The sequence below is a fragment of the Anopheles gambiae genome, chromosome 2, assembly GCF_943734735.2.
Source record: "Anopheles gambiae chromosome 2, idAnoGambNW_F1_1, whole genome shotgun sequence".
Taxonomy (NCBI): Eukaryota; Metazoa; Arthropoda; class Insecta; order Diptera; family Culicidae; genus Anopheles; species Anopheles gambiae.
Genome location: NC_064601.1, coordinates 13,836,589 through 13,856,223, shown reverse-complemented (window position 1 = coordinate 13,856,223; position 19,635 = coordinate 13,836,589). Strand labels below are relative to the sequence as shown.

Genomic DNA, 19,635 nt, shown 5'->3' with positions numbered 1-19,635 from the left:
CGCCGCCAACAAACCCCTCGCCACCAGCTCACTCTCCCATATACCCCACCCGTCGTAGGGTATGCAGTGTGCTCTCTCTCTCTCTCTCCTTCTCTGTATCTCACGCTATATCTCTGTCCACCAAACCACACACCGATGACCGAATTTGTCTCGCAGGGGCGAAAGAAATTTGTTTAATTTTAGCCAAACACATCCACCGACGCAACCCTTGGGCTGTTGCAGCGCAGCCAAACCCGCCACAGAGATGGAAGTGGGTGGGTGGCGGGAAAGCCATCCATTCACCGAATGGTTTTTCTTCCCATTTTCCGCATTTGTATCTTTCGTTTTTTTTTGTGTGTCTCTCGATTTAAAAAAGGCATCAACGGTCCGTTGCTTTCCCCTTTTCCCCGCTCCTCTGAACAGTTTTCCTCACTCTACACCTCTCTCTCTCTCTGTCTCTATCCCTCTCTCACACTCTCTCTCTTTCTCTCTCTGACTCGACTAGCGACAAATGCGACAAAAATCCCAGTCAAATTGTTGCTAACACTCACCCCATGCCGGGGCCGCCGCAGACAGAAAGCGGCGGCGGCGGCGCAACAACCCCTCGGCATGACGCGCCGCGGAAAATTAAGCATTTTTCCTTCGCTGTTTCGCCCACGATCGTGTGTATGACATTTGCGAGTTGGATGTGGGGGGTGGTGAAAAGGGCAGTAGACGGCAGCAGCAGGACACACCAAACCAAACCAATGGGCCGGACCGTGTCGACGTGCCGGTCCAATTAGTTTCACCATCACCGGGCGGCCCCTGGACCCAAGAAAGTACGGGAACGTTATGCCGGCGGCGCGCGGTGCAAATGAATGGGGGCCCAGCGGTTGCACTCCCGGCAGCAACAACACCGGCGGTGGTGGGCGTGCATGCAATTTAGGTGGCAGTGCGGCGCGACGGTCGCGATCGGATCGGAACGGTGGCGCGGGCGATATCTGGTGGCGAAAATAAAGCAGGTGATCCCAGCAGAAGGATCACCAATTCGAGTTTTAACCATTTTCCGGTAAACTCAAGTGTTTCGACTGTAATTGTAGTTTACAGGGTATTCGAGGGGTTGTCATAGTTGTCGGACACTTCCTTGACTCTTTCTTATGGGAAATGAACTGCAAATGAAGGATATTGGACTGTATGGCATCGTTTTTGGAGAGACTCCTTGGAAATTCCTATTGGATTTGTCTAACAACAGTGCTATAGAGTCCAATTAAGTTCATTAAGTTCATTTCGCGTAAGAAAGAGCCAATGATGTGTCCAACCGCTATGAGTACTCCTGGAAAACCTTGTAATGTTATGGTTAGATAGAAAACAAGCAGCATCCTATACTGTAATTAGAACGGTTTGGTAACTCACACTAGTCTAAAAGAAAGACAAAGTACCAATTATAGCACTCAATTTCATTGTTTAGCTACAAAAAGGTCCATTTTGCAAGGAAAATACACTATAATCTAGATCAATAAATTACCCATTCAACAAATTTGCCAGTACAACACACAGCGCTTGTAACGTTTGTACGACTTTATGCATCATTTTCTGCCGCCTGAGAGCTGAACGATTGTTCCGATCCGATCGACGTGTCGCATTCGATTAGTTTTCCCCCGATCCATACCCCACCCAGTAACACCCCTCATACACACAATCGTACAGAGCGAATCAAGTTGATCAAGCTCGCGGTTGTGTTGGTGGTTTCCGTTAATTGCGATTACGATCGCGCGGTGTGTGTTTGGCGGTGTAGCTCGCACGCTTGCACAAGATGGACGGCGGCGGTTTGTGTGAGTGCGAGCTACCAGGTAAAGCAGGTTCTCTTATCTTATCACACCGAAAGATGGAGTGCAGAGCATCTTTGAGAGAGGCAAGGCAAATGAGAGAGAGTGTACTTCGAGCGTCGTTTGTTGCGTTAATCAATGCTTAGGCCCATCGACAACTGTAAGTTGCTCATCACGCGTGATTAATTTTACGCGATGCCTATAAACGAAATGATGCCGCCGAGGCTTGTTAGGACGCGGTCTCGCCACACGATCCGTACGCACATAGATTATGCAACAGGGCCTGAGCGGACAAGCGCCCTAGCGCGTAGCCGAATGCTGCAGAAGAAACACGCGTTGACACCGATAAACCCGCGCCGTGCGAACACCTTACTCGATAATTAGCAAAGGCGCAAACGGTTTGGAAACCACACCAAACGCGCGCGGCGTGTCACCAACACCAACACCTCACAAAAACGTACTGACGCAATGGGTTCTGCACGGTTCTCCACACCGTCCCGCTATCCCTTTCCGCGATCGACGTGTGCAAACTGCGTCAGAGCCGACCGCCCGTGTTCCGTTGTGCCAGCGCAGCACAGCGGACCAATTAGAGCCCCCCAGCGGCTCTGCAGCGTAGAATTGATTCATTAAACAGCGTCTTTTTAGGGGGGAAGGGTTGTCGTGCTAGTGGCCACTAGTAGCGGCGGACAGCCTCGTTTGCTGGAGTCACGCTGGACCGGACCTTCAAAGGAGATGCGCTGCAGTCGTGCAGTGGTGGAGTAGAGAGATCCAGTGCTGCTTCACACACCATTAGCATTGCGATAAAAATTGCTACACCAAACTAGACGGCGACGACTCCGCGCGCACACACACCCACCCACCGGACGCTGGCTCATTCGGGGTTTCGGGGACACATGTCTCGTCTGTCGTGCTAAGTGACCGTGCACACACACACACATGAGTATGCACCACCATCAGGTTATCTATGCAAACAGTGCCGACCTTCGTGCCGGAGGAGGTAAAAATTGGACCATCTCGCGCACCACAAACACCATCATCCTGGGCCGGTGTACGGGTCTTGTTGGAGAAAAAGCGGAGTATTTTTATCTACGTTCTACTGCAAGAGCGTTACGGCTGTGCCTCATGGACACAGGGTGAGATATGCGTCAACACGTTAAGCAAGCGCTCAAGGAGTTGCAAGGAACACACTCGTGCACACTGCTGCGCGGACTGCTTATCGATCCTGTACGGACAACTAAGTAACAGCTGAGTATTTCAATACTTTAGAATATTGTTCAACAAACTATCTACAATCTTCGCGTTCTTCAATCTCGAATCAGACAAATACGGCAAAAGTCACACTATCGATTTCAATCATAAATGCAGCTCCAATGTATCTTCCTTTTCCAAGGATTTCAGAGATAATAATTGCGATGCACTATGCCTCAGAGTACTAAATGTGTTTGCGTAATTGAATTCATTACTCCACAACACTACCACCTGGACTATTCCGAAAAAATATAGCAACAATTAAACAAACATTAAACCTTGACGTATGCAATTATAATCCACACATTTGATTAGTGCGATAACGAACTAATCAAACTAATAAGTTGAGTGCAATTTCCTCTCCGGTTCTTAACTTTCTTACGATGCAACGACCATTTGGCAAGAGAATGTTACGCAAGATGCATCACTTGCTCTACCTTTACGCACTGACAAACGTAGCTACTGGCTTTACACTACTATCGCCACTGCTTTCTCAGATCGTACAGCGAGAATGTAACACTCCCGGAATTGTAGATCTGCGTGTGTTGTTCGATTCTTCGCTTGCAGTGGACGGCATCTTGAAACCTGCCACCAACCATTCCAACCACTGTACGGGAGCAATCATTCTTCAACAGCTATTCAGCAACGTTTCCTTCGGACATCATCTACGCAAAAGCCGACTGAACGTGGTGCATATTTCCAACCTCACGGAAAACAATGTACGGGAGGCGTCAGCAACGGTTAAGTATGATCCTATCACTAACCATTGTCCTCTTGAACTCCAACAGCTGCAACACATTGGAGCCTACATTAAACAGTCCGCCTACTATGACTGGGGAGCGAAGTATCTGTTCCATCTACCTTCACTGACTGCTGATCAGCTAAGAAACTTCACAGCAATCGTAACCATCCTTACCGGACAACGGCTGTACAACAATCTGTTTGCGATCAATCATAAACATCTCCTTACCTTTAACGTACTGAACAGCGCCATTCACCGCCACAATCAGATCCGTGCAGCAGTGCAGGACCTATTCCGGGATAAGTTCCGCCAAATGCATCGCTACCATCTGGAGGATCTGATCGATGTAGAGATTTATCCGTTTCACTTCGTTATTTACGGAAAATTTAAGATATTCAACCGGGAAGCTTACTTCATCACCATGGCCGCCGATCGGCTTAACCTATCGATGGTGGAACGTGAGGATCAACTAAACTTGGTCTTCAAACATCAGTTCAAGGATCACGTAAAGGAAAACAGTATCATCGTCACCTACGGTCACAGTGAGGGAGATTTCCGGCGCATATGGACCAACGATATGGAAGGTCTGTGCATAGTGGTTCCGGCTGCGAATATTTTAACCATTTTCAACGACTTCATCGATCCTTTCGATCGGCACATCTGGCTGCTATGGTTGGTGTGTAGTGAGCTAACGGCTATCGTTTGGACGGTTGTTAAGTGCGTTCAATCTCCCACCGCTAGAACACCGATCGCGTTCCTCCAGCAGTACGGTGGACTTCACCTGGTTTTGCTGCAGTGTTGCGTCCTTGCACCGCCAGAGCTTAAGCGCATTCGCAAAGTAGAGCAGCTGCTTCTGTTTTGCTACATTCTGGCCGTTTTCCACATCGTCACGGTGTATGTGTCTGTAGTCATCTCCAATCTCTCCACCGTACGATATGCTAGCACTCTTGACACCCTAAAAGACTTGATCGTTCATCAGACTCCAATTTCAGGCACGGAAACTCAGCTGCAAATACTACGGCACCGTGCGTACAATTTAAACTTCGATCCTCACCGAGAGTACGTAGCTACTGTAATGGCGTGCAGTCATGCACAGTTGGCGGTAAAACATTCGCCGAACGTTTACAAGCTAATACAGGAGCCCTTGATTTCGCACTACATCGTTTAACTGCTGCACAAGGAGTCGATCCTGCAGGAGGTGCTGGAGCGATACGTTGCCCTGTCGTATCAAGCCAACCTTTACCGGTACTGGGACAATTTTATCCTCCAAAAGGTACCGATCGCCCGCGATCGTACGGCATTGATGGCGGATGTGATTAAATTTGACGATATTATTTGGTTCTTCGTGCTGCTACCGGTTGGAGCAGCGCTTGGAATGGTCGTTTTCCTGCTGGAGATCGCATGCTACCGCTTAACGGAGAGACGATCGAAGGGAATGTACAAATAATTGCAAAATAAGACACAGTTTATCGAGTACTTTTTGCATAAATGAGTACCTGTAGTCGATCTATACCCGACTTATTTACTTCAACACTTATCTAATCAGTGACTGTATTTCACCAAATCATTGAGAAACACAGTTGTTATTTCCTTTCCGAGCAACAATTCAAAAACACTCAAGTAAACGGCTAATAAAAAGGCATTCTCTTTCTTTTTCTTACACCCAACATCGTTAGAATGGCTAGCGTTCTCCCCGAAACGCGCTACTACATCTCCACTTTCCATAGTTTTGTGCGGGAGTCATTTAATGGCCCTCTTCTACCGACCGATACAACGTTATATGCGTGCAGAGTTTAACGACAGTTTTGTAACGTTTGTACTACCGTCGCTGGTTCGCCTTCTGCTCGCATTTGCTCAAGCCTACAAGCAAAACCACACCGAAACCGAAACAAAATCCTCCGAAACGTGTATTACTGCGCTTTGTTTTTATTTCGGCAAAACGCGTCGCTACATAACCAATGGCTGAGCTGCACCGGTGTGTGTCCCGGTAGTACAGCAGAGTCATCCATCCATTTGTGTGTTCTTTTTTTGTGTGTTTTTTTTTTTGTTCTATTTTGTTTGGGATATTTTAGGAACCATGGTGGCAGCAGTTCGATCTGGGCAAAGGATGCCACCATACCGGGGTGGGTGAAGGAGACGTTAGGGGCCTTTTAGCCCTGCGTAATGCTTCTTGCGTATCGTGGTGCAGCACCAACCCACGGTTCACCGATTGGGTTGGTTACTGCGAGCCACCGGATCGTGTATCTAAGTGACACTTACCCTTCGCCAGAACTCTGCGGTAATCCCCTCCCTTTGAGTGTCCCGTGTCTCCATTGGCAGTACGCTATATATAGCGGTAGCATAGGTGACGCCGATCGGCATCTCAAACATCGACAGGCTTGTGTCGCGTCAGAACCGGGAAAAGCGCGTCCACGCTTTGCCGCAACCCTACTGCGGGCGTGGAAGGTACGAAAGGATTGTGCCTCTCGGACGCTACTGCTCGATTAAAAAGCACCAGTGTACTCTCTACGCCCTCCCTGAACCACCGGAATGCATCGCGCACGAAAACCTTGAATCGAGCAACCGAATTGAACGAGCAAGCGCGGCGAGAGACGGCGAAGAGACGCCGCTGTATGATGAGCGCGCGTGCAAAAACAAATGCCCTGGGATGCTGGGCTGGCGGCAGGGGTGTTGATGCTTTACGATGATGTAAACACAGTGCCATAACTACTTGCGTTACAAGCATGTGAACATACAGTCAAGCTTCTTAAACAAAAAATCCATCCTATAGGGGGTTGGTTGCTTGCTGAAAGCAGTCGATTTTCGTTGCGATCCTCCTACATCTAACGCTGTTGATCGATCGGTTTATTGCAGAATGCAGCGCAGTAGAATGTACACAGATACGGCTACAAGATGGCGACCCATGCGGAAGATCTTCGCATCAAATCGAGCCGACAGTGGACGAATTTCCTTTCAGCTGATGCCTTCCTCGGAGGTGATGGTGGCCTTGCATAGCGCGTTACACGTGCGCACGATAATGATAAGAACAAACTGATACACAGTCGGTGTTAAATCTCTCGAGACCGTCACACATCAACAGCACAGCTACCCATTGGGGGGGTGCCCCCAATACCCACTTATAAAAACAGGCGAAATAAAAGATACTTTACACTGCTCTCTCGCTCTCGCCTCTCGACCCGTGGAAAGGGGTAACCGCCTTTTTTTGCGTTCCGCGTTACGTCACAGCTCCAATCACAGCCAATTATGGTAGTAAACGAGTGAGAGCGGTTCGTGGCACAGTCCGCCCTAACCTCCCCCCCCCCCTACCCCTCACACACACACACACATTCTAAACATGGCGTCAGGCTGGTGTAACAACTACTACAACGCGCATCAGTGGGTTGAAGGGTACAGCATTTCACTGTTCTCGCATGTTCGCAGCTACACATATCATACGCGGCATTGATTGCACGATCGCACGTCACCACGCGTCTTCCGTTGTTTGATAGCCCTTCCCGGTTCCCGGTTTTCTCGCTCCAGTTCTAGCGGCTGCCAGTGGCGGTAGCGCGGCCATGCTAATTTGTAGCATCAATTAATTGGAACAGGCGGCAGCAGCAGCAGCAGCCGTTAGTAACCTTCAGGAGAAGCTCTAACCTTTGCCGAACGGGGGGGGGGGGGAGCACGCAAGCAGCCCCAACCAAACAAACAACCGAACAGACAAACAAACAAAACGTGCCCACCAAGCGAACCACGTGTGTGATCGCGCGGGGTGAGTGTGGTAAGACGCGCGGTGTTTGCGCTGGTGAAGTGAACTGGTTTCGCGGATGCTTCTTTACTGTCTAGCGCACACACACACCAGTGCAGCGGTGATGATGTTGGAACCATTTCGTGTATGATGGATGTCATATCAACACCTCATCTGTGTGTGCGCAACCCGGACGCGCCACCGTTCGGGTGTGTGCGATACACGCGCGCGGGATGCACTGCACAATTGAAGCTGCTGCAAAGCGATCTGCGTACGAAAGCGAGCGGGGCACGCGATACGCGAGCCCTGATAAATTGGTTCCGCCTTCACACCGTGGCCATAAAACATGGTGGCGTCCGGTGTGTGTGTGTGTGAGCTATCTCTCTACGTTGCGCTCGCGCCTACCAACGTCACACGGTGCGCAAAGAGGCGTGATTTAGGCGGACTGAGTTCTAACGCCCTGCTATCTGAACTGCTGAACATGACCGCCAATTATGACACACTTTTAAATGAAGACACTGATTTACATGTAAGCTAAAGCCCGTTTCGGGGGAAGGGGGGGGCGGTTTTCACGTAACAACCAAACAAAATGTCATGGTTGTCATAGCCCCCCCCCCCTCCCTTTGCACCATAGCATACTGGGTTTGCCAGGAATCTAATCTACCCATCTGTCAATCTGTGTCGCTTCTGTCAGCCAGTGTGTGTGTGTTTGACAGCCGTAACGCTACATTTAACCCGATTTGCAGCAGTACACAAAACGGTATGAATCCGGAGTTTGGTCGGCTTTTGTTTATCAGCGAGAGCGATGGCGTCGTTGCGGGCGGCCCGGAGGAACCAATCAAGGGCGGGATGTAAACAATATGTGTAGCCCCGCACACACCAGCTGAGCCGGCTTCCGTCGTTCGGTCGTTGTTTGGTTGGCGCCGTAAGCAGGGGGGAGGGGGGGGGTGAGTATGATAAAACAAACACACACACACACACACATACATGCAAAATTACCTCCGTTCATATGAACGGTGTGGCGTAAATCACACACTCCACTCCCACTCCTTCCAAACCGGTGCGCGTCAAACGAGCAGGGCCGGAACCGGAGGTATTACTAGAGGGGCTGCCCCTGTTTACAAAACAATGCCATTGGTTTGCCCCCTTGTTTTTCCACTATTAGCCAGCCTCCGGAAAACCTATCGATAGCTACACCCATGGGCCCATGCTTCTGTGCCATTTAGCGCCGATTTGATGCGAGTCGTGTGGCCGTGGCATGGAGTAAACACCAGCTCGATTCAACTGTCCAAGACGATATCGCAAGGCCATTCTCAGCCGTTTTTGTTTGGACACCGGACACCTTCGTGCTCGCTGTGGCCGGATCATTTCACTGCCCGTGCACTTTCCCGTCGTGACGGCGCGGTGGGACAACGTTACGCGTTCGTCACCGTTACGCTAATCAGATAGCTGGCGATGCTCACGCGATTGCATGCCGTAATCGGGCACGAGCATGCCCTTGTGCCTCCCAGACGGGATTAAGCGCCTCGCCGTCCCATTTGCTGGAGTGTGAGCTTCCTTGAACGAATGGCAAAGCAACGCTACGCGCTCTAGAAGCACACAGACGCATCAACGTGCAATCGGTTTGGAACGGATGTTTCCGGTATGTTCTGCTTGGGTCATCAGAGCCGTCTAAACACAGTCAGGGGAAGAAGTTACTGTCGCAACAGGTTACGTTTGGGGTACAACTAGGATGTTGTATGGGGTGACACTAGAAGTAATTGCCAAAAATTAATGCAACTCAACGATCGTGATCTTACGATCACTTTTTTTATTTATTTCCCTGAAGCTTTAACGGGTTATGTCAGCGTCATGCTGGTTACGTTAACAATGCCACGACGACTAATGCGTTCACGATTCTGTGATATTCCAACATCTACAAGACTTACTAAAAGTACTAAAAATTACTAAATAAAATTGATCGAACACTTTTCAAAAAAAATCCTGCAACTTTGACAAGTTGCCCCATGACTTGGATCTATTTTGCCTATAATTAAAACCGTCTTCAACTCAAAGTTATCGAGGTATCATAGTTCGAGGTATTGAAACGCCCTGCTTCTTTTTTGGAAGCTATCAGTCATTTAGCCATTAAAAACCCCTTTAAAACAAGCACGCTAGTTACTATGCAAGGCACGTCGCAATCATTAGAACAAGAAATCAAACTCACACACACACACAGACACAACTAAAACCGACAAAATATTCATAGCTTCGTACGCGATGCCAAACATTCCACCGAAACGATATGGCGCCACCGTACCGCGGTACAGGTGCAGGCGGACATACACTTTTCTGGCATGCTCGGTCGGTGGCGGTGGTGGTCGCGGCAGCGGTACGATCTCGCACCGGCCAATAGCTTCCTCTTGGATGATCGCACCGTCATGCACCTGCTGTTCGGTTCGGCGGCCAGCAACAAGGATGCGCTCCTGTGTACTGACCTGGACCGAACAAACATTCACACACACACACCCGCGATGACCTCCTTTTTCGCTTACTTTCCCGTTCATGCTCCGCGCACTGCTTCTCTGTCGGCCAACTGCCTCCCTCTCTCCCACGATTGGCACTACATTTCTTCAACAGGTTTATTGCAACAGGTTCGCATTTGCATACGATTAAAACAGCGAACCGATTATGCTTCGCCCAGTGACTTGCCCCCACCGGGCCTTTGGTCCCGAAGAAGATGCCCCGCCGCTTGGAACGCTCTTCTAGCGAAGCAAGCGCGATGTCTTATTTGCGCACGATCGACAACAGCGCAAACGCATTCCCCGGGATTGGTGCTAATAGTGTGTGTGTGTTTGTGTGTTGCAGCCAGATCACAATTCTAACCTCAATTAGAAGCTTCATCTTTGGACACAGATGGGGGAGGGGGGGGGGGCAATGATACTCCTCACTCTCTCTCACACACACACACACCCAAACACACGATCGAACGTTTGGCATGCGCGTCTCGAAAGAATGCGCAATCGTTCGTGATTGTCAGGGCGTTCGTGTCCATCCACCTGACCCTTCCCGATCCCAGCAGTCCCGTCTCTAATCACAGAAGCGAAAAAGAAACCCGACCGAACGAAGAAAATAAATAAACCACCCCCTCGGATGCCTTTCGATGCCTCGCCGGTCCCCTCGGACCTCAGATTCAAGGGCCGGCGTGAAGGTTGTTGCGTTGCTTGCGTGGTACGGCGCGGGGCCGGTCAGACACTGATCGGAGCATGATGCTGTACAACATCTGTAGCTGTAATTGCCACACGCACCACACAGTGGCTGTGCTTGTGGGAATAGAAACACAATCTGATGTGTGTGTGTGTGTGTTTTGAATGTGCGTTTAGCTTTCAGTAACGCTGCCACACACGCCTAATGTAATGTCCTGTAACCAAACCATAGAGAATGCTTCAGTACTCTCCCCAAAAAAGTTGGTTAAACCTCTCTTGGACACAGTGTTTCACTGACAGATCGATGACAGCTCGGCTCTTTGCGACAGCGTGTGATACAATCACGATCATCTCGATCGTTCTCTGCGCCTTAGCCCTTAGCAACAACGGCAATCCCTCCACTGTCCACAACCCCTCCATCGTTGGACAATCCGTTGTAAATTAATAACCTGTAATGTAGTTGGAGCCACGTGTACGAAACTCGTCGCTCGAGTCGATCAATAGTGGAAAATCAAAGGCATTGATTGGCCTTCCCCAAAACTCTCCCCCAAGATCTGCTCACCCACTCCCCATCCCGAAACCAGACCCGAGAATTGAGGGCACATCATGATAACCATCAGATAAATGCACTGTTAAACGGTTTCTCACCACCATACACTGAGAGATACTGGGGGGGGGATAGATCACCCAGCAATGCTGTAGAAGCCGCAGCCGGTCTTTACAATGTTTAGAAGCGGGCCTGACTTGTTGCATACAACACATCATACATTCGTGTGCTGCCAAGAATAGCCACCAGACCAGTGAAGGACGGAACACAGGTGGAAAAAGCCACGGTGGCGACCCATGGCAGTGGTGTCCAAGGAGTCCAAGGAGGCGGACCGTTGAAGCGTAGGGCGGCTTAGGTCGGGAATGCAAATCATTCGACCGGTTTTTCGTCGTCGTCGTCGTCGTCGTGGTCGTTGTCATCCGGTGAAGGCGACGCACTGGCCGATAGCACCGGGGGGGGGGGCAGGGTGAGGTGTGAAGTTGTTTGGTGTGAGGAAGCGGAGTGCCGGGTGGTACATGTGATCTAATTACCGAATCACGATGCCATTTTGTTGTGTGTTTCGGGTCGGCCACAACTACAGAAAGCAAGCCAAGGGACAGGAGATGATTGAGAGAGAGAGAGAGAGAGAGAGAGAGAGAGAGAGAGAAATACGTAAAGAAAAACGCGAGACCGCGCGATGCGGCAAACCGCGACGCGCACGCCACGATTTCCCTTTTGCCACCCAAACCCAAAGTGCTGGTGTTGGTGGCGGCGTTAAGGCGTTAACGTCTCTTTCGCACAGCAAGCAAGACGCCGTGGTGGCGTTCCTCTTTGGCACTACCGGTAACGAACAATTGTGGGTATTGGTATGCGTTTCGCACCAACCGAAAACCGTTTGGGTGAGCGGTAAATAAACACACATACGTAAAAGTCGCGAGATGGACGAAACAGCCGCGTGTACGATCGCCTTTGCACAGATGTCTGCCTCTGGGGGGGGGGGGGGGGGGGGGGGGGCAGTCAATGCGAAACCGAAAATAATGGGAATTTATTGTGACGACTTCTGTTAAAGAGAGATATTACCGGTTATTACTCATGGTAAAGCCCACACGCTACCATTGTACGCAACCTCTCACGTGGCACTGATGCGATCTTCTCATGATACAGTCGCCACACATAGCAAACCCTACCCCTGCCCAGCTGGAAGGGGGGGGGGGGGGGTTAGTTCGCAAACGAACACGCAAACAAAAACACAACACAATTTGTGTATCCGAATGGCCGCCACACATCGTCGAAAGGCGTCTCTCTTTCAGTGCGATTGTACAACACACTGCTCTCCTATCGGTGTGTGGATGTTTGTGTGAGTGTATATCGGTGCCGCTGATCCTCGCTCTCATTGCGCGCTCTCAGCAACGTTGCCCGCCCCCCCCCCACACACGATGGCGGACCGGTCGTGGTTGCCATGACAACCGGCAGCTCCAATGCTCCCCTATCTGCATAATGTCGATTGAATGTGTGTGTGCGTTGTTGGGGACGGTTTCTCACTCTCACCCCTGTTGGCATACTAACACACACTCAACCACTCAACACAGTACAGTAATCAAACAGAGAATGCCAACGTGGGGCACTGCCTGCCGTGTGTGTACGTGTGTGTGTGTGTGTGTGAGAGAGAGAAAGCAAAAGAATTGCGTTGATTGCTCTTTCTTTACTAAAACGTGGCAAGTAATGTAACTTCAGTTACTAAACTCAACTTTTTAGTGGTGTGAAAATCAATTCAAAAGATACTTTCTGGTTCTAAAACTATCTCCCCCCCTTCCGCAATCACCACACAGAACGGGTGTTGCGTCATGATGCTTCTTGGGGGATGGGGGTCGTGGTTTTTATTTTTTTTTTTGGTAAACAAAATTCGCTCACCACTACATGCGCGTATGCATGCTCGTCTGTATTGTTTTCTTTCTCTTTTCTTGCCTCTCACCTCTCCCTAGTAAACAAGTGCAACTAAGACAGTGAACGAAACATAGATAGAGAGAGAGGGAGAGAAGATCTCACACATTACTGGCGCGTCAAGCAACACCTGATTGAGACACTGGCCAATTGATAAGCGATCACGGCGTGCGAGAGCGTCCGAGGGCACCACCTCCACAACCACCCCATCTCTCACACCTACCACCACCACCCAAACACCCGCAACAAAACCCGCTTTTATCTAGCGGCTCATCTATTTGGATTGTACTCTCTTGCACCAGAGCAGCGCACCAACTGAAAAAAGGCAGTATCGCAATTAAAAAAGTACACACACACACACACACACACACACTGTGGGACGGGTCTTGGGGGCCGAGATGGCCAAAAATGGATTTGCCGGCCTAAATACCACCTCGGCTGTTGGCGACCGGTGTAGATTAGAGCGGCGCCCGTGTATGTGTGTGTGTGTGAGTGCATGCATTGCTTTCCACAGACTCACAGTTGTTTCCACCCTTCACCCCCCCCTCCCCCCCCCCCTCTCATTCCTCATCGAAAACCAGTGCGCCGGTTGGCACCAAGTGTGCGGTGCAACAAATATGCGTTCCGGTTACGGTTTCCCTTTAGGCCGATCAGTTGAAAAGGAGGGGGGGGGGATATATGGGGAGGAAAATTGAGTTGCTTTCTCTTTCTCTTTCTCTTTCTCTCTCTCTCTCTCTCTCGCTCTCCCTTTCACTCTCGCTCGACCTGAGGGTGGCGGTGGAGGTGAAATACGGGGCACAAAACTTCCGCCTCGTTGTCGGCCATACACACACACACACACACACACACACACACACACACACCCTGGGCGTTGTGCTGTGTTGGGCGAGACCGTATCGAGCCGGACAACGGCCAGCACAACGCCCAGAAATGTTGTTTGACGCAAAGAATGGGAAGTAAAGACACCGAAAGGCACATTTCCAAATATGAGAATCACCAACCCCCCCATTCAACCCCGACCCTCTAACCCAACTCTTTTTTTAAGGTTCTCTCACTCTCTCAGATAAATTTGCTTCATTATTGGTGGCCACACACACAAATACGCTCTTGCTTGCCGGTACTTCGTACATGGTGGCATCGTCGTTTGCCGCTGTCCGCTAGCTTGATGTCCACAAACAGCCGGTAAAGTACAACAGCAATGTAAAGACACCAAAATGTTAGGTAAAAAAAGGTTAAAAAAGTAAGAATTTACACCTTAATTACTCATCCTATTCTTATAAAAATAATACAACAACAGACCAGTAATAAAACAACACCACATACAATATTCAAATTCATTTATATTCCGTACTTGGGGTGTGCGGCGCGCACATCGAGTCGAGAAAGTTCTACCCGTTACCCAAGTAGTGACGGGCGTTACATATGTAATGAGCAGCCAAAGTCGCCGCCAGCGACCGAAAGCTCTCCGTACACTCTCCTGTCCTCGCGGGGAGGAATGACAGTATCGACACATACTGTGTGTACTAATACTACCCGCTATTAAGCTCCATTACAACAAAGCAAAGGATGAAAACATCACACACCAAGCTACAGCGAACCACGGCCAGTGCACACACACTCACATTATTGCTGTGTGCCAATGCTACCTTCGGAGTGATTGCTTTTCCTCCGCACAATTCGCACCCAAAAGGAAAACTGTGGGACTGTGTGTGGGAGGGACAGGCAGAGGGAAGATGATGGTTGTGAACTATTTTTAACCGCACCGCAGCCTACTGCAGCAGCATATGTATGTGCTCGGCACGCAAGCTACATCGAACGCGCGTCCACTACGCACACACACATACCGTGTCGGTCGGTCGGTTTGCCCCTGCCATCTTACTTGTATTTATAAAAGCGTGTTTGTTTATTGACATAATACGGCTTATCGATCGATCAAATGGAACAGTTTATTTGTTTTTATTTGCATTAAAGAAATGTCTCATTTTGCACATCCACATTAATTTGTGTCTTCATCTCTGTGTGTGTGTGTGTGTGTGTGTGTGTGTGTGTGTGTGTGTGTGTGTGTGTGTGTGTGTGTGTGTGTGTGTATGTGTGTGATTTTATAGTTCGTCAACATACAGTAAAAATGCAATATAAACACTCTTGCCAATCCTACTACCACCCGCATAGTACCTGGTCCCGGGGTCAAACTGGACTTAATTAATTATCTAATTAATGTCGGACAGTTTCCCCATTCTTTTCCCATCGCCTTTTTTTTACCAACCAAAACGAAACCACCACCACCACCACCACCACAACCCTTAACGTGCGAATTTTTGGCAACATACTGAATTCCATTCAACCAGTAGCAGCAGCAGCAACCGCAAAAAGAACAGTAAAAAACCAGAAATTGCTGCTCCACAAGTGAAACATCGCTTTGCCACGCATCGGCGCACCAATGAAACATAAATCAATCAGCACAGGGCAAATACACACACACACACACACACACACACACACACACACACACACACACAGACACACCTGATCATTGCCACCCCATTGGTGGTAGGAGTTAAATTAATTTCGCAAATAAGCAATTTCGCTTCGCATCATCATATGTTGAGCAATAACATTATGAGTCAAAAGGAAATACCGTCAAATAACATTACTCTGCTGCCCCACCACACTCGCTTCAGTGAAAATGGTCAAATCAGTAGATAAGGAAAGGCATTAATCAATGAGCATAAAGTCACACACGATACAAAAACGGTGTGCTAAACAAAACCACACCGATGTTGGGTGGGTGTAAATTTGGCAATCGCACCATTAACCATAAAAAGCTAGAAGAGAAGCCTCAACAACACAACCAAAAACGCAACCACCATAGGAAATTAGCGCGCCCCGTTTTACGCAGCATTAAAATGGATTCAATTTCGCGGCTCATAAAATAATATTAGTAGTTCGCAGGCGCGCGCAGATCAACAAGAACCACTAAGAGAGGATATGATTAGCACACTACGCAGCTTCTACGGAACTTCGTTCGTTCTGGTGCGTTTGAAGATACTACACCAAATGTCGGAACCGCGTGACAGCTGTGTCTTTAGACGTGTTTGACAGCTTTCCTTAGTGTGTAATAAACATAAATATACTTTAATTCAGGCATTCCCAGTTCTTTACATACAGTGGAGCGCCGTTTATCCGGGCTTCTCGGGACTTGACCTCGCCCGGATAAGCGAATAACACGGACAATGACTCAAATGATATACAGTGAACCCTCTCTTATTTGACATCTCTCCAATTTGAAAAACCTCTCTTATTTGAACATTTTACACAGACCCTTGATTTCCAGTACATTTTTGTTCCTCTAATTTGGAAAACCTCTGAAATCTGTGTCCCTCTTATTTGTGTATGGTGTTGCCATGGTTATTGAATGATGTATGCTCAAATTGGCAATCGTATGCACAGTTTCCTATAGCAACAGTTAAGGCTGCATACTAAATGTTCTGTCTCTTTCGTGTTTGTATGGACCTTACATTCACTTTCAACCTCTCTAATTTGAAAACCCGTCTTATTCGACAGTCCCATCGCCTCTCAAATAAGAGAGGGTTCACTGTATTTTATCACCAGTTTCTGGTTATGTTTTGGAAATTTTTCTTATTTTTTTGATAAAAATAACCCAGTTTTTATTAGCTTCATGGTTGTCCAAAGAGAATATTTAAAATTTGCCATGAATTATAGTGTTTTTTTGTTATGACAATGTGCTCTTATAACCGCTTTTTTCAAATATTGTCCTCATAAAGCAATGTCACTTTTGTATTGAACTGTCATTTTTCAACAGCACGGATTAACGGACAGCCGGTTAAAAGATACCCGGATAAACGGCGCTCCACTGTACATTCCATATGGTCTGTTAGCAGGATGTATTACATAGATAGCTTCTACAAGGCAGGACCGACTTTTTGGAGTTGCGTGGTTCATTACAAACTCGCAAAACAAACCCTGTATTCCTTAATTACGCTTCCCTCCTTATCGCAAAGTGCATTTGGGCACCTTCGGAACCACTTGCACACGGTGCCCCCTTGTTGACATTTGAGCCTGACGAGCACCTCCGAATTGAAAGCGAAATGGCGTCAAACGGCATCAGAACCGATGAGATAAGAAACAACAGGCAGTGGCAGTGGTTTCTGATTGCATAATCACCCCACCCCTGGGTCGACCCCTGGAACGCATCCACCGCAGCGATACCGCAGCGAGGGGTGAGGCCGGCGGTGATGGTGGTTGAGCGGTACTAAAATAATCACAAACAACCTTGAGAATGAGAATACATTTGTAATTTCTGGAGGGCACCATGTGGCGCCATCTCTTGCATTTTGAAGTCAACGTTACGGTTTGGTAGGTTTGGTGGGTGTGCTAGTAAGTAAGTAAGAATACTACTTGTAACACCCCGTACAAACACCTATTCAGTACACCGGTTGAAATGATAAAGTGAGATATTGTTTGGAATTTTGGCCAAAGAATGTCTTCTTATCTAAGGCAAAGTAATCGTGTCGTGCTTAGAAACTGGTATCAACAATGTTGGGGACTTGGGGGAAAGGGAGGCAGCGGAGGGTTAGGTGGAGGAGGAGGAGAGGACGGAACATCAGCCAAAGAAGGTGGAAAGGCAACAAAAGTTTACAAACAAAAGCAGTCTAAACAGCATGAAAAGATAGGCACAAAGAAGCCTGAACCTTCGATGCGCAATTGCAATGTTGGCTCCAAACTCCCAACCCCAAACAATCACACACACACACGCGCGCCAACGTATCTTTTACAGGTTCTGCCTTACCTTCTCGCACACAAAAACTGGACACTTGTTTGTTTCTATATAAGTGTGTGTTTTGTTGTGTTGTGGTGTGAAGAAACGACGCGTCTTCAATTGATTTGATGCCTTTTTAACTCGCGAAGCGCAAACACACTACCACTACCACCATCAACCAAGCATTGGGAGGGGATTGGGGATTTCTGTATAACCTTGCCGGTGTGTTTCGGTTCGTTTGGCTCGGGGATCGGGGTTCACTTTTCTACGCAGTAGTGACCAAAAAATCATATCTGATAAGCTTGCCGTATGGCGGCGAGCAGCAGCAGCAGCAGCAGAGTTCAAGGAGAGCGTGTGTCGTTTCTCTTCGGCCGGCGTTTCTGGAGACGGCCGGAACCACGCTAAGAAGACGCCTTGCTATTGTGCTGGTACCATTTGAATCTCTCTCTCTCTCTCTCTCTTTCTCTTTCTCCCCTACCACCACGTTTACCGATTTGTTGAGTAAAACATGAGGTTGAGATGGCCCTCACACAAAATCCAAAACCACGTGGTCAAGCGCACAACGCAGCACAAAAAGCACGTGGAGCGAAACACAGAGGATGACAGAACGAATCTTGCGACAGCACTAATCCAACGCAACGAAAACCCAAATTGCCGAGTTCCGAGTTCCGTAAACTACAATGCTCAAACACACAACACGTTTGCCACGAAGGAAGGGGACAAAAAGAGATAAAAACAAAAGAGAAAGAAAGAAGAGGGATCAATGGCAGTGGCAGAGGGAAGCATGCTAAACGATAACACGCTCATAATAGTTTGTGTGTGTGTGTGCAGTGTGATCATATGATGGTCACGATGCGACGCCTGTGCCCGATAATGGGGGCCCAGATAGCCCGGGACGCCGACACGTCCAGCCGCAGCACCGCATCAACACCGCAACTATTACCACTACGGGACACCACGGGAAGTTAGATAAAGTGAAGAATTGCAGGAAGCATTAAATTAATGTACCACATCATATCGTGTGTGAGTGTGTGTCTATGTGAGCGGCGCGCTTACATAGTTGGAATGGATCTGCAGGAAGCAGCAAAAGTTGCGTGTCTGTTCCGGGCACAAAGGAAAGGCCGTAAAAAAGGGTCTTCCGAGGGGTCAACGGATCACTGCCATCCTGGGAAGCGGATCGGGAAGCGCACCATTCTGGGGCAAAGGATAATCGCCGTGCTGCAGTGTGATCCTTGCAAGCGATAAGCGATCGTGCAGGTAGTTTAAACGGTTCTTCCCTTCCCCGTTGAACAGGTTAAACGTTCTAATGAGTTGCGTCCTTCCGTTGAAGCGGGAAGACCATGCAACTATCATCGATTCCTCTTGTTTTACTGCAGATCATGCACGATCGTATGCTGCCGTGTTGGTTTCTTTTCGTTCTGAAGGTGCGATCACTATTCCGAGTCGCTTCCAGTTGGTGTTGTTTCAAAAGCTTTGCTTTCGATATTACACACACAGTTACACCGGCAAGAATATACACATCTTGCAACCATAAACAGCGAATTAATTACGACGTCCGGTACTGCAGTGGAAGATGATGATGGAAACTGCATATGCCATCCATTATCCACACGGGCATTATGAGCAGTGGCCGTGGAAAAAAACGACAATTGCAGCGTAGACGATCGCACACAAACGTTGGTTACACTAGCAAAGACACCTTTTCAGG

General features: G+C 48.6%; 2 protein-coding genes across 4 annotated transcripts in view; one reads left to right on the top strand and one right to left on the bottom strand.

Moving 5' to 3' along the window:
• Window positions 1-19,635, bottom strand: part of LOC11175933 (serine-rich adhesin for platelets) — an 82,579-nt gene that overhangs the window by 58,138 nt on the left and 4,806 nt on the right. The window lies entirely within an intron of this gene.
• On the top strand, window positions 10-5,928 carry LOC133391820 (uncharacterized). Its single transcript, XM_061648224.1, has 3 exons — window positions 10-3,751; window positions 3,821-4,668; window positions 5,847-5,928. The coding sequence occupies exons 1-3, from the start codon at window positions 3,416-3,418 to the stop codon at window positions 5,926-5,928; spliced, it is 1,266 nt and encodes a 421-aa protein (XP_061504208.1). The 5' UTR covers window positions 10-3,415.